The sequence below is a fragment of the Myotis lucifugus genome, unplaced genomic scaffold (assembly GCF_000147115.1).
Source record: "Myotis lucifugus unplaced genomic scaffold, Myoluc2.0 scaffold_19, whole genome shotgun sequence".
In the NCBI taxonomy this organism is placed as follows: Eukaryota; Metazoa; Chordata; class Mammalia; order Chiroptera; family Vespertilionidae; genus Myotis; species Myotis lucifugus.
Window position 1 is genome coordinate 7,899,233 of NW_005871067.1, and position 14,336 is coordinate 7,913,568.

Consider the following 14,336-nt stretch of genomic DNA (forward strand, 5'->3'; position numbering starts at 1 on the left):
TTAGAGGAGGACTTAAAAAGAAAAAAAATGCTGGTTTGGTTCAGTGGATAGTGCTTCTGCATGTGGACTGAGGGTACCGGGTTGGATTCCAATCAAGGGCACATACTGGGTTGCAGGCTTAATCCCGGGCCCTGGTCAGGGATTCAGCAAGAGGCAACCAATTGATGTCTCACATTAGTTTCTGTCTTTCTCCCTTTCTTCCACACTCTGTAAAAAAAAAAAAAAAAAATCAATGCAAAAATGTCCTCAGGTGAGGATTAACCAAAACAAACAAACAAACAAACAAACAAACACCCATTCTCAGTGTGATTATTGAAGGAGCATATGAAGAATTTGTTAAATGAACGAGAAGGGATGGGACTTTGCTTTCTAACTGTTTTAGCAACTCTGCAAGCCAGAGGGTTTATTTTTTATTTTAATTTTTATTGATTGATTATTTTAGAGAGAGGAAGGGAGTGAGAGAAACACCAGTGTGCTGTTCCACTTATTATGCTTTCTTTGGTTGCTTCTTGTCTGTGCCCTGACCAGGGATCCAACCCGCAACCTTGCTGTATCAGGAGGAGGTTCTAACCCACTGCGCTGTGGGCTGCCTGTCAGGGCCCTCAACAAAACCCCTCTGGTGTGCCCTGGCCCCTGCTGGGTGTCGGAGCTCTTCTGCCACAGCAAAGGTTTGGGCTCCATTCTGTCAGGGCACTCACAGATAATATACCTATACAGGAATGCCTTAGTCCCACTCTCTCCCCAGACATACAATTAGGCCGTGTCATAAGTGACTGAGGACTGTTGAGGTCCCTGTGCTCTAGTCATTAGGCGGGGAGCTGGGGTTTCATTGCCAATATGGCCAACTCTGATCCCCACTACGCCCGCTCCTCCATGGAGCACGACTTCAACTATGGCGGCTGCGTGGCCTCCGCCAGCCTACACATCCGTATGGGTAGGTCGCCCTCCTGCGGCTTGCCAGGCCCTGCTGCTGCGCAGTCGCCCCAGGAGACGGATTTCTGGGTTCCCAGGGAGAGCACCTTCTGCGACGGACTCCCAGGGAGAGCGGGGTCCCCGAGGGAAAGCACTTCGCTCTGTCTCCCTTTGGGGCTCCCGGGCTGGAGTGGAGCGCCTGTCCTGTGCAGGGCTCGGAGGGGAGAGCCACCCCAGGGAGACCTCCTAGCTGGGTGCTGAGAAAACGAAACTGGAACCCTTCCTCCTTGAACCCTGTCGTCTTTGGTGTAGAAAGGGACAGATGAAAGCCTCAGCAGCCTTACTGAGGCATCTTTAAGTGAAGATGTTATTTTTTTTCGGTGAAAATAAGTTTATTGTGTAATCATTGTGATTACACAATATCTTGCATTGAGTTATTTGCTGGGATGTTTGTGCTTTAGGGCATGTGAATGCATTTTATTTTATTTGATGCAGCCTCACGTCCCCGGCCTCTGGGGCATGCAGCCACACCCACCCGCTCCAGCTGGTTGTTATGCTCCAGCCTTTACCAGGAGGGCAAATTTGCATATTCCTTCATTATGTGTGTGTGTGTGTGTGTGTGTGTGGTATGTGTATATATATATATATATATATATATATATGTATATGTATATATATATGTATATGTATATATATATGTATATGTATATATATATATGGACTTTGTTACTGGCTTCTTTGATTTAGCATAATGTTTTCTGGTTGCTGTAGCCTGTGTTAGTACTTCATTCCTTTTTATGGTCTCATAATATTCCATTGTATGAATATACTTTTTTTTATCAGTTGATGGGCAATTATTTGGCTTTTCTATGTAATGTTGCTATTATCATTCATGTGCAGGATTTTGTGTAGAAATGTGTTTCCATTTCTCTCTGACGAATGTAACAGAGTAACTGAATTTTGCCTCCTTTTTATACAAGTTACACACACACACACACACACACACACACACACTGCCTAATTAATTGTATGTCTGGGGAGAGAGTGCAACTAAGGCATTCCTGTATAGGTATATTATCTGTGAGTGCCAATTGATGAGTGAGAACATTGTGGGGCACCTTTTTTTTTTTGTTTTTTTATGACTTTACTTGAGTCAAACTGACAACAATTACCAGGAAGGAAAATCTCAGTTTATTGAGAAAATGCTCTCTGGGCAATTCTTAACACAAGATTGAACTAGAGAACTTCAGTTAGGCGTGTTTCAGTTGGAAAGGGATAGCCTACATTAGAATACTTAGAGTCTGCTGATTTTTTAAATGACACCTTGCTTAGTTGCATTTCTCAGCTGGATGGGGTAAATTATTACAATTTCATAATTTTTATTAGGATTATGTAAAGGTTTCATTATTTTTATTGATTTTTTAAATATATTTTTATTGATTTCAGAGAAGAAGGGAGAGGAAGAGAGAGATAGAAACATCAATGATGAGAGAGAATCATTGATCGGCTGCCTCCTGTATTTTGGACCAAGCCTGCAACCCAGGCATGTGCCCTTGACTGGAATTGAACCTGGGACCCTTCGGTCAGCAGGCCGACGCTCTATCCCCTGAGCCAAACCGGCTAGGGCTTTTATTGATTTTTTTTTAAGAGAGGGAGGGAGGGAGGGAGGAAGGAATATTGATGTGTGTGTGTGTGGGAGAGAGAGAGAGAGAGAGAGAGAGAGAGAGAGAGAGAGAGAAAGAAATATTGATGCGAGAGAGAAACATTGATTGGTTGCCTCCTGCATGCACTCTGATTCAAACTGAAACCTGGATATGTGTCCTGACTGGGAATCAAACCTGCAACCACTTTGGTATATGGGAAAACACTCCAACCAACTGAGCCACATCAGCCAGGGCTTAGGATTATTTAATTTTACTTCTTCTTCTTTTTTTTTTTTTGAGAAAGTCTTAGAATGCCATAGGAGCTAATAAAACATGGATTAAAAAAATAGAGTTACTGGATTCATGTTAATTTGTGGAACTTCAAAAAAAATTTTTTCCTACTCAGACCACTAGTGAGTCTTGGGGCTAGATAGAAATGTGGTAATCAAAAAACTTTGTTAACATGTTAAGCGCCCAGCCTGTTTTGTCTTCCGGAAGGAAAGTATAGTATCAGTCACTAGTGACTGACATGGGGCTTAACGTGTTAATGCTTACAATTTTAAGTTTTGACCTAGTTGGTGTGGCTCAGTTGGTTGAGCATCATGCCATGCACCAGGAGGTCGCCTGTATGATTTCTGGTTGCGGCACATGCATAGGTTCAGGCTCCATCCCCGGTAGGGGGTGTGCAGGAGGTAGCCAATCCATGTTGCTCTCTCATCAATGTTTCTATCTCTCTCTGCCTTTCCCTTCCTCTTTCTGATATCAATAAACATTAAAAACATAAAATTATAAGTTTTGATTTGTGACATAGTTATCTGTGGATATTTATTTTTCTCTTTACAAACTGGTATTATTGATCTGTTCAACTCCATATTACTTGAGTAACAATCTTATTACATTATAATTTTATTTTAGTAGAAAGAAATGGTCTAAAAACAAAGAGCTTCCTGAAATAATTTAATTAAAACATGTTAAATTGTCCTTGTTGGTATGGCTCAGTTGATTGAGCATTGCACTAAGAGGTTGCTGGTTGGATTCCCGGTCCGGGAACATCCCCAGGTTGCTGGCTCAATACTCAGCAGGTGGCATTCAGGAGGTGGCCAATCAATGTTTCTCTTTCATTGGTGTTTCTCTCCCTTTCTCTCTCTTTAAAAATAAACTGGAGGCCCAGTGCACGAAATTGTGCGGGTAGGGTCCTTAGGCCTAGCCTGTGATCAGGGCCATCTTCTGCCTGTTTGCCAGTCCCCAGGCCGAACGTCGCCTCTGCCACCGGGGCGGGTAGGTTGCGGGCATGCCCCACAGCTTCCGTCAGCGCTGCAAGCTCCAGCAGCGGCGGCAGCAGTGGCGCCTGTGTGAGTGGCCCCAAGCAGGCAGCACGTTCCATCAGCGGCCAGCTCGGCCCACGTGCATGGAGGTGAAGTCGCTGGCGCCCGCTTACCCGCTGGCCTGAGCCCCCGAGCAGCCGGGGATGAGCTAGGGATTTCAATAGCCTGACAGCAAGCCCAGTCCTCCTGCACCCACCCTGGTTCCCCTGTTCACTATCGCTGATCCATCGGAACCTGCAGGCCGGGGGAAGGGACCAAGAGGTCAGCCGTTCCATCTGCTTGCCAGTCCCCAGGCCTGCCCTGCCACCACCCACCCACTTGCCCGTGGTTCCCTGTTCGCCTGCGGGCGGGGACTGGGGTGTGGGGGAGGTGGGGGAGGGGAGGGACCGAGAAGTGGTCAATGCACCTCATGACAACTGGTCGAGCGGTCGTTCCGGTCGTTATGCTTATGGTCCCTGGCCTTTTATTATATAGGATAAGCCCTGGCCAGTTTGGCTCAGTGGACAGAGCATTGGCCTGCAGATTGAAGGATCCCGGGTTCAATTCCAGTCAGGGCACATGCCCAGGTTGCGGGCTTGATCCCCAGTAGGGGCATGCAGGAGGCAGCCGATCAATGATTCTCTCTCATCATTGATACTTCTAGCTCTTGCTCCCTCTCCCTTCCTCTCTGAAATCAATAAATATATATTAAAATAAATAAATATTTTAGAAAAACATGTTAAATGATGAGTTTCTGTTATAGTTCTAAGGGGTTAAGGACTACAATATAGGTATGATATTCTAAATTAGTATGTTTGAGGTAGGTGCTATAAATTTTTATTTCTTAAAATATTTTTATGTATTGATTGATTTTATAGAGAAAGGGATTAAGAGATAGAAAATAGCAATTTTGTTGTTCCACTTATTTGTGCATTCATTGGTTGATTTTTAAAAAATATATATTTTATTGATTTTTTACAGAGAGGAAGGGAGAGGGATAGAGAGTTAGAAACATCAATGAGAGAGAAACATCAATCAGCTGCCTCCTGCACACCCTCTACTGGGGATGTGCCCGCAACCAATGTACATGCCCTTGACCGGAATCGAACCTGGGACCCTTGAGTCCGCAGGCTGACGCTCTATCCACTGAGCCAAACCGGTTAGGGCTATTGATTGATTTTTTAAAAAAATATATTTTTATTTATTTCAGAGAGGAAGGGAAGGAGAGGGAGAGAGAGATAGAAACATCAATGATAAGAGAGAATAATTGATAGGCTGCCTCCTGCATGCCCCACACTGGGAATCGCACGCCCCACACTGGGGATCGAATCTGCATGTGCCCTGACCAGGAATCAAACTTGACCTCCTGGTTCATAGGTTGATGCTCAACCACTGAGACATGCTGCCTGGGAATTCTTTTTTTTTCTTTTAATTATTGATTTTTTTTAGAGAGAGAAGAAGAGAGAGGGAGATAGAGAAACATGGATGTGAGAGAGAAACATTGATGGCTTGCTTCCTGTACACACCCCAACTGGGAATGAACTCCCAATTTGGATATGTGCCCTGACCAGGAATCAACCTGAAACCCTTTGGTGCATAGGACTATACCAGGGATGGCGAACCTATGACACGCATGTCAGAGGTGACACGCGAACTCATTTTTTTGTTGATTTTTCTTTGTTAAATGGCATTTAAATATATAAAATAAATATCAAAAATATAAGTCTTTGTTTTACTATGGTTGCAAATATCAAAAAATTTCTATATGTGACACAGCACCAGAGTTAAGTTAGGGTTTTTCAAAATGCTGACACGCTGAGCTCAAAAGGTTCCCCATCACTGGACTATACAGACAGTCCTTGGGTTACATCGGACTCGACATACGTCGTTTTGTGGTTACGTCGCCACCTCCCATTTATTTATAAAAAAAAGAGAGTTCCGTCATTTTGACATATGTACATAGGTGCTTTATGTTTTTTATTATTTATTTACCACAAGTAAAAGTCAGGAATTGTTACCTTTCTTTTAAATTTTTTTTACTGTTTTACTTCATTACTGCTGTGTACGTGCTCAATGTGAGTGACGTAGGTGCTTATATAAGTGGGTTCCAAATTACGGCGAAAATCGCGTTATGTCGCGCCGTAGGTACGGATCTCCGACATAACCCAAGGACCTACTGTACTCCAACCAACTGAGCCACACCAGCGGGGCCATTGGTTGATTCTTGTATGTGCCCTGACCAGGGATCAAACCTGCAACCTTGGCTGTGTATGGGGACAACACTCTAACCAACTGTGTTACCTGGCCAGGGCTTATAAATTTCTTCCTTTCTTTTTTATATTTTTTTATTTTTTAATGATTTCAGAGAGGAAGGGAGAGGGAGAGAGAGCTAGAAACATCAATGATGAGAGAGAATCATTGATCGGCTGCCTCCTGCATGCCCCCTACTGGGGATCGAACCCACAACGTGGGCATGTGCCCTTGACTGGAATTGAACCCGGGACCCTTCAGACTGCAGGCCGATGCTCTACCCACTGAGCCAAAATGGCTAGGGCTATAAATTTCTATTTTTAACAAGTATCCAAGTTGATTATGAACAGACAAGTTTGGGAAACAGGTGCAAAACACTCACGGTGAAGATTTGCTTTTCATAAGAATTTAAAGTAGAATTTAATAGTTGTTGTATACCTTCTGGTTAGAGTTTATAAAATATGCTTAATTCACCCTGGCCAGTGTGGTTCAGTTGGAGCATGGTCTATGCAATGGAAGGTAGCAGGTTAGATTCCAGGTCAGGGAATATACTGAGGTTGCAGGTTTTTAAAAAATATATTTTTATTGATTTCAGAGAGGAAGGGAGAGGGAGAGATAGAAATATCAATGAGAGAGAATCATTGGTCAGCTGCCTTTTGCAGCCCCCTACTGGGGATCGAGCCCACAACCTGGGCATGTGCCCTTGACTGGAATCGAACCCGGGACCCTTCAGTCCGCAGGCTGACACTCTATCCACTTAGCCAAACCTGCTAGGGTTAGGTTGCAGGATTGATCCCTGGTCGGGGCACACTGATCCATGTGTGTCTCTCTTACATTGATGTTTCTCTCTCCCTACCCCTTCTTCCCTCTCTAAAATGAAATGAAATGAAATACATTAAATAAATAAATAAATAAAATAATAAAATAAAATAAAATAAAATATAAAGTTAAATAAAGCTTAATTCCTGCAGTCTTATCCATCCTAGCATCCTGGGATTTGCACTGATCCTCATAATAGAAATCTGGTTAAAAAAAGCAAACCATTTATTGTCTGATTTGGATATTATGTTTGTTACTGAAGGATCATGGGTGTTTTATATGTGACTGGTTTTAAAGATGCCACCAAATCCTCCTATATAATAAAGAGGTAATATGCAAATTGACCCTCCCTCCATCACACCGTCACAAGATGACTGCGCCCACAGCAGAGGCGGGGTTCCCATAACAAGCCATAATGAGCGATCATCAGGGACCTGAGGCTGCGCCCCCTGCCCGGTAAGGGCTTGATGGGGCACCTCAAGCCGCACCCCCTGCCCGGCAGGGCTTGACGGGGAACCTCAGGCTGTCCCCCCACCTGGCGGGGCTTGAATGGGGGACTTCAAGGCGGGCCCCCCGCCCTGGCCTGGGCCAGGGGACCTCAGGCCATGACCCCCACCCTGGTGCCAGGCAGGGGGACCTCAAGCCGCGTCCCCCGCCTGGTGGGGCTTGACAGGGGACCTCAAGGCATGTCCCCCACCCCGGCCCAGGCCAGGGTACCTCAGGCTGCAACCCCCGCTCCGGTGCTGGGCCAGGGGACCTCAGGCCATGCCCCACACCCTGGGCCGGACCAGGGGACTTCAGGTCACACCCCCTGCCCCGGCGCCGGGCTGGGGAACCTGAGGGTGCGCCGGGGGACCCGAGGCTGTGCCCCCTGCCCAGCATGCGCCAGGGGACCTGAGGCTGCACCCCCCTGCCCAGCATGCGCCAGGGGACCTGAGGCTGCGCTCCCTGCCCGGCAGGGCTTGATGGGGGCCCTGAGGCTGCGCCCCCCACCTGGCAGTGCTTGACAAGGGACCTGAGGCTGCACCCCCCGCCTGGTGGGGCTTGACGGGGATGGGGCAGGTCTGGTCTGGGTCTCACCCAATGGGGGTGGGGCCGGCCAGGTCTGGGTCTTGTGCAATTTCGAGGTGCGGGCGGGGTCTTGGCTCTGGGTCCCGCGGCGTGCCCCAGACTCTGACAGGAGGAAGATTTTTATATACATGTTACTAATTTTCTTTCATCTCTGACACTTCTATTATAGAGAAAGGGCTAATAGCAATATTAAAATATTTCCTCTAATTAATTCCCTTTTAATGTGCACGAATTTCATGCACTGGGCCACTAGTGATTCAGATAAGTCAAATTCCTTAATTTTTGTATTATTCCATGCTGTTTCAAAATGCTTCTGTGCCCTTTTCTGACCTACTTTACATCTAAAATTCACCCCTTTCTCATTACCCAGCTGATTCAATTAGTGAATACCTATTCATGTTCCAAGCCTGGCTCAGTTTTTAGTTTATAAAGACATAATTAATTTCCTCTTCTTTTCCCCCTTCCCCAGAGAGACTTGTCTTTTTCTTCTTTTGGGTTGTTCTCTCCCACTCTATGGATACTGACTTGTATTATAGAACTTTATTGTTCTTGTTTATATATTTTTGTTTTCTTCTACTTGGTTGAAAACTTCTGAGGGCAGTAATTTATCTTAGTTGTCTTTGTGTCTAATGTGTATAGAGTACCTTGTATATTTTTTTCTTTAATATATTTTATTGATTTCAGAGAGGAAGGAAGAGGGGGAAAGAGAAACATCAATGATGAGAGAGAATCATTGTTTGGCCGCCTCCTGCATGCCCCCTAGTGGGGATCAAGCTCGCATCCCAGGCATGTGCCCTGACTGGGAATCGAACCGTGACCTTCTGGTTCCTAGGTCGATGCTCAACTACTGAGCCACAGTGGTCAAGCGAGTACCTTGTATCTTAAGATGTGTGTGGAATGAATACAAAAAATTGTCAGAAGGCACTGTTGTCTATTTTAATAGATGTAATTATTAGTCTGTATGTGGACTTTGTAGAATTAGAAGATTTTCTAAACTATAAATAGTCTAGTAATCTTTTAGAATGTAGTGTGTTATATTCATTGGGAAACTGCCTTAGAAATTTTAAGAAAAGTAGATTCCAGTTAGGTCTTGGTTACAAACAACACAAAGTAATTTAGCTTATTTGAGCAGAAAGGAACTTACTGCAAGGGCATTGGATATCTTACAGAATGGACAGGAAAGGTGGAAAATTAGGTTTGGGAAATAGGCAGGAATCAAGGGAGACTGCTGCACACTCAGCCAAGGTCTGGCCACGGGAATAGAATAGTATACTGCTACTGGATTTGCACCACTGCCTCTGCTGAACCCACACCACCACTATTCCATAACTTACCTTTTAATGTCTTTTTAGATTCCAAATCTAGAACCTCTGACTTGGGGCTGAGCCTAGATTACATATCTGTAGCCTGAGGTCCACGGACCAGAACAGGAGAGAAAATATCTAGTCAGTTTTAGCTTTTGTAGTGGGGGATTTGTTTTCTACTATGATTGACACTGTGGGATGCTCCATAGATAGGAAATTGAGGTCAGAGGGCTGGTAGGCAAAAAAGTAAAAAAAACAAACAAACAGTGAAATTAGCTCTGGTTGGGGGGCTAAGTTAGTTGAAGCCCCATCTCATAGACCAAAAAGTTGTGCTTCAGTTCCTGGACAGGACACATACTTAGGTTGTGGATTTGATCCTTGGTCGGGGAGTGTGTGGGAGGCATTTGATTGATGTTTCTCACATCGATGTTTCTCCCTTCCTCTCTAAAATCAATAAAAGCATATCCTAGGGCAGTGGTCGGCAAACCGAGACTCGCGAGCCACATGCGGCTCTTTGGCCCCTTGAGTGTGGCTCTTGCACAAAATACCACGTGCGGGCGCGCACGTACAGTGCGATTGAAACTTCGTGGCCCATGCACAGAAGTCGGTTTTCGGCCTGGGCGAGTCTATTTTGAAGAAGTGGCGTTAGAAGAAGTGGGGGGTGTCGGTCGGGTGACACGCAGGTGGGCCGTGGGATACGCAGCGCGGGGGGAGGTACATTGTTTTGAGGTACTTTTCGCTGAGGTCGACCCCTTTCACTCTCCCATCCACACTCGTCTATCTGAAACAAGTATACAAGACGAGTGTGGATGGGAGAGTTGGAAGGGGTCGACCTCAGCGAACGTACCTCAATCAGATTGAGGACGTTTTTAGCAAAGGCCAGCTTAGGAGTACCCTAATTAGTAATAACAATGTACTACCTATTAGTTGAAGTTTAAAAAATTTGGCTCTCAAAAGAAATTTTAGTCGTTGTACTGTTGATATTTGGCTCTGTTGCCTAATGAGTTTGCCGGCCACTGTCCTAGGGTGAGGATTAAAAAAAAAAAGGTGAAAATGCATTATAGCACTACTGCTAGTTAATATCTGATTCATAGATCTCAGAAAATTTATTTCACTTTTATGGGTCTCTCTTTTATTATTTGTAAATTTGAAACACTATCTTTTCATTATTAAATGGTAATAACAATGTAAAAGTGTAATCAAATATATTTTTTTCTTTCTCTGTTTTCTTTTGTCATCAAATATTTTGAATATCCTGTAAGAAAACAAGGGATGTTGCTTTTATTCCTGTGATGTAAGCTATAATACCTTCTCCCTTTCTTTGGCGTATGTATTAATAATTTTTAAATATACCTTTCTGAAGTTTATGGGAACTTAAAGTTGAGCAGGGCAGTCCAAGGCATATTGTTGATTTATTGGGTATTTTGATATAATTTTTGTAGCATTGCCCCCAGAAGATAGAAACAATAATTATTCTAGGACATTTCTCTTAGTTTGCTTTTAACAGATCTTAAATTTTGCCAACCTTGCCTGTCTCTTTTTCCTGTTGTTAGCTATATCTGAACCTCTTTTTCTTTTCTTTTTTTAAAATATGTTTTTATTGATTTTTTTTAAGATAGAGGGAGAGAAACATTGATTGGCTGCCTCTTGCATGCCCCCTACTGGGGATCAAGCCCACACCTGGGCATGAGCCCTGACCTGGTATTGAACCAGCAACCTCTTGGTGTACTGGACAATGCTCAAACAACTGAGTCACACTGGCCAGGGCTACTGGATATTTCTTGAGATCTTAAAGAAGTCTGTAGTGTTGTTTTAAGTAGAAAACAGTTATTTGGAAACCTCTTGATGAGATATTATGGTTGGAAACAGCTAGTAAGGTACATAGTAGGGGTCAACAGGTATAGATTTTCAGTTATAAAAGAAATCATTCTTGAGGATATAATGTACATCATGGTGACTGTAGTTAATAATACTGTATTGCATATTTGAAAGTTGCTAAGAGCATAAATATTTTTTAATTAAAATTTTTTCAATTTCATTCAATATTTGTATTACTTTCAGCTGTACAGCATGTGAGAATAAATTTATTTATTTATTTCAAGTTATAAGAGAAAGTGTATTTAGAAAGTCACAGAGGTAGAAGAAGTGAGCTGTAGAAGAAATGCACTCAGGAAACAAATTACAGAAGCAAAAGAAGGGCCTCTGGAGCTTAGGAGAAAGAGAGAGAGAGAGAGAGAGATAAGTGCCTTGAGGGACAAAAGAGGGAAGAGGGGCGTGGGTGGGCTCCAGAAAAGAGAGAGAGAACATGCTGAGAATAAATCTTAAGAAGGTAGCCTGGCCAGTGTGGTTCAGTGATTGAGCATCGACCCATGAACCAGGAGGTCACAGTTAGGGTACATGCCTGGGTTGCGGTCTCGATTCCCAGTGTGGAGTGTGCAGGAGGCAGCCAATTAATTATGTTTCTCTCTCATCGATGTTTCTATCTCTCTAAAGATGAATAAAAACATTAAAAAATATATTTTTATTGATTTCAGAGAGGAACGAAGAGGTAGAGAGAGAGAGAAACATCAGTGATGAGAGAGAACCACTGATAGGCTGCTTCTTGCATGCTCCACACCGGGGATTGAGCCCACAACCCGGGCATGTTGAACCATGATCTCCTAGTTCATAGGTGGACGCTCAACCACTTAGCCAGCTGGGCAATATAAACATATTTTTTTAAAAAAGAAATAAATAAAAAGGTACATGGTAGGTAAAACTGCTACTAAGTCCAGGTGAAAAAGGGAGAGTTGTAGTTGTGTTGACTAGGGGACAAGTTAGGAAGCCTAATGAAGAGATTCAGAACGTAGGCACTTAAATAACAGTCCAGAAGCTAGTGGTCAGGTTGGCAAGGTCACTCTGTTCTACATGGTCATTCTGGGACACAGGTTCCTTCTGTCTTGTTGCTTCACCATCCCCTAAAATGGTGTTCTTGTTTGCATGTTTGCCATATTTGCATTTCAAACCATAGAAAGGAGGGAAGAGGAATTCTTTGAGGAAAGACCCACAAATTGCAGATATAACTTCCACTCATATTCCTGTGGCTAAGACTGATCATATGGTACATTCAGTTGCAAAGGAGACTAGGAAATATAATTGGCAACTGTGTGGCCACAATTTAGGAGGCTTCATTAGTAAAGGAAATAAGAGAACATACTGGATGGAGGTGCAGTGGGGGCATGACTAGTGTTTTTGCCATATAGGTGAAAATAGAGAAACTAGGGAGAGAGGGAAGTGTGCTTTTGATATGAAATTTGAATAAATTACCACTTGTAAGTAAATATATTTTTAAAACATTACTCAGAAGAAAAGTCTTAGAAATACTTATTTTGGTATTTAGTTGACTAATTGAAGTCAAGAAGAAAATTTACTAGCATGTACAGAGTCCTCGGGTTACGTCGGACTCGAAGTACATCGTTTTGTGGTTATGTCGCCATCTCCCATTTACTTATAAAAAAAAAAAAGATCTGTCATTTTGACGTATGTACATATGTGCTTTATGGTTTTTATTATTTACCACAAGTAAAGGTCAGGAATTGTTATCTTTCTTTTAAATTTTTTTTTACTGTTTCACTTCATTACTGCTGTGTATGTGCTCCATGTGAGTGACGAAGGTGCTTATGTAGGTGGATTCCGATTTACGGCAAAAACTGCTTTACGTTGTGCTGTAGGAATGGATCTCTGACATAACCTGAGCACCTACTGTAATAAACTTTATTTTTTAATATATATTTTTATCGATGAGAGAGAATCATTGATTGGCTGCCTCCCGCACCTCTCCCCCCCACCAGGGGTTGAGCCCACAATCTGGGCATGTGCCTTGACCCGAAATCAAACCATGACACCTGGGTCATAGGTCTATGCTCAACCACTGGCGACAACAGCTGGGCAGCATGTAATAAACTTTAAACTGAAAAAATGCTTTCATGTTTTTAGGTTTTACGCATCTGTTAATAGACCTTTTTGGAGCTCTGCCACCCAACTCAATGGCGTCTTCTACTTCTGTGCCTCTGGGATTTCACTATGAAACAAAGTATGTTGTTCTCAGCTACTTGAGACACCTCTCTCAGGAGAAGCTGCAAGAGCATCATCGTTCCTCACTACAAGGTATTACCTTTGGCTTATGGTGGTTATTTTTAGTAGCAATAATAACATCATATATAAAAGCATAAATACTTAAATAATTTATATTTATGGTTTTATGATCAAATAATACCAATAAGCTTTTAAAAAGCTTTATTGTTGAGAGTATTACAGATGTCCCTCCATTTTCCCCCCATTACCCTCCCTCCTGCCGGTTCCTACCCTGCTCTAAGCCTTCAACATCTTATAGTCTGCCTCCATGGGTAATGCATATAAGTTCTCCAGTTAATCTCTCCCCCTTCCTGCCTTTCCCTCTAAGATTCGTCAGTCTGGTGCATGTTTCCTTGCCTTTGGTTCTATTTTATTCATCAGTTTATTTTGTTCATTAGACGCCTTGTTCCTTTATTTTAATTTTTAGATTAGTTGTTGATAGATATGCATTTATTGCCATTTTATTGTTCATATTTTTTATTTTTACTTCTTAAAGAATACCCATACATTTCATGTAATACTGGTTTGGTGGTGATGAACTCCTTTAGCATTTTCTTGTCTATGAAGCTCTTTATCTGTCCTTCAATTCTAAATGATAGCTTAGCTGGGTAGAGTGATCTTGGTTGCAAGTCCTTTTAATCACTGAATATTTCTTGCCATTCTCTTCTGGCCTGCAAAGTTTCTGTTGAGAAATCACTGACAGTCTTATGGGAGCTCCCTTGTAGATAACTAACTGCTTTCCTCTTGTTGGTTTTAAGATTCTGTTTCTCTTTAACCTTTGGCATTTTAATTATGATGTGTCTTGGTGTGGGACTCTGGATTCATCTTGTTGGGGACTCTCTGTACTTCCTGGACTTGTATATCTATTTCCTTCACCAAGTTAGGGAAGTTTTCTGTCATTATTTTAAAAATTAAAAAAA

General features: G+C 42.9%; 1 protein-coding gene across 6 annotated transcripts in view; it reads left to right on the plus strand.

The window, feature by feature from the left end:
- BCL2L13 (BCL2 like 13) overlaps positions 1-14,336 on the plus strand; it is a 142,587-nt gene that overhangs the window by 11,458 nt on the left and 116,793 nt on the right. For all 6 annotated transcript variants that reach the window (XM_006085531.3, XM_014452932.2, XM_023751213.1 and 3 more), the window contains exon 2: positions 13,279-13,449. In XM_006085531.3, coding sequence (XP_006085593.1) covers positions 13,329-13,449 — 121 coding nt within the window. In that variant the 5' untranslated portion in view covers positions 13,279-13,328. The remainder of the gene's footprint in view (positions 1-13,278; positions 13,450-14,336) is intronic.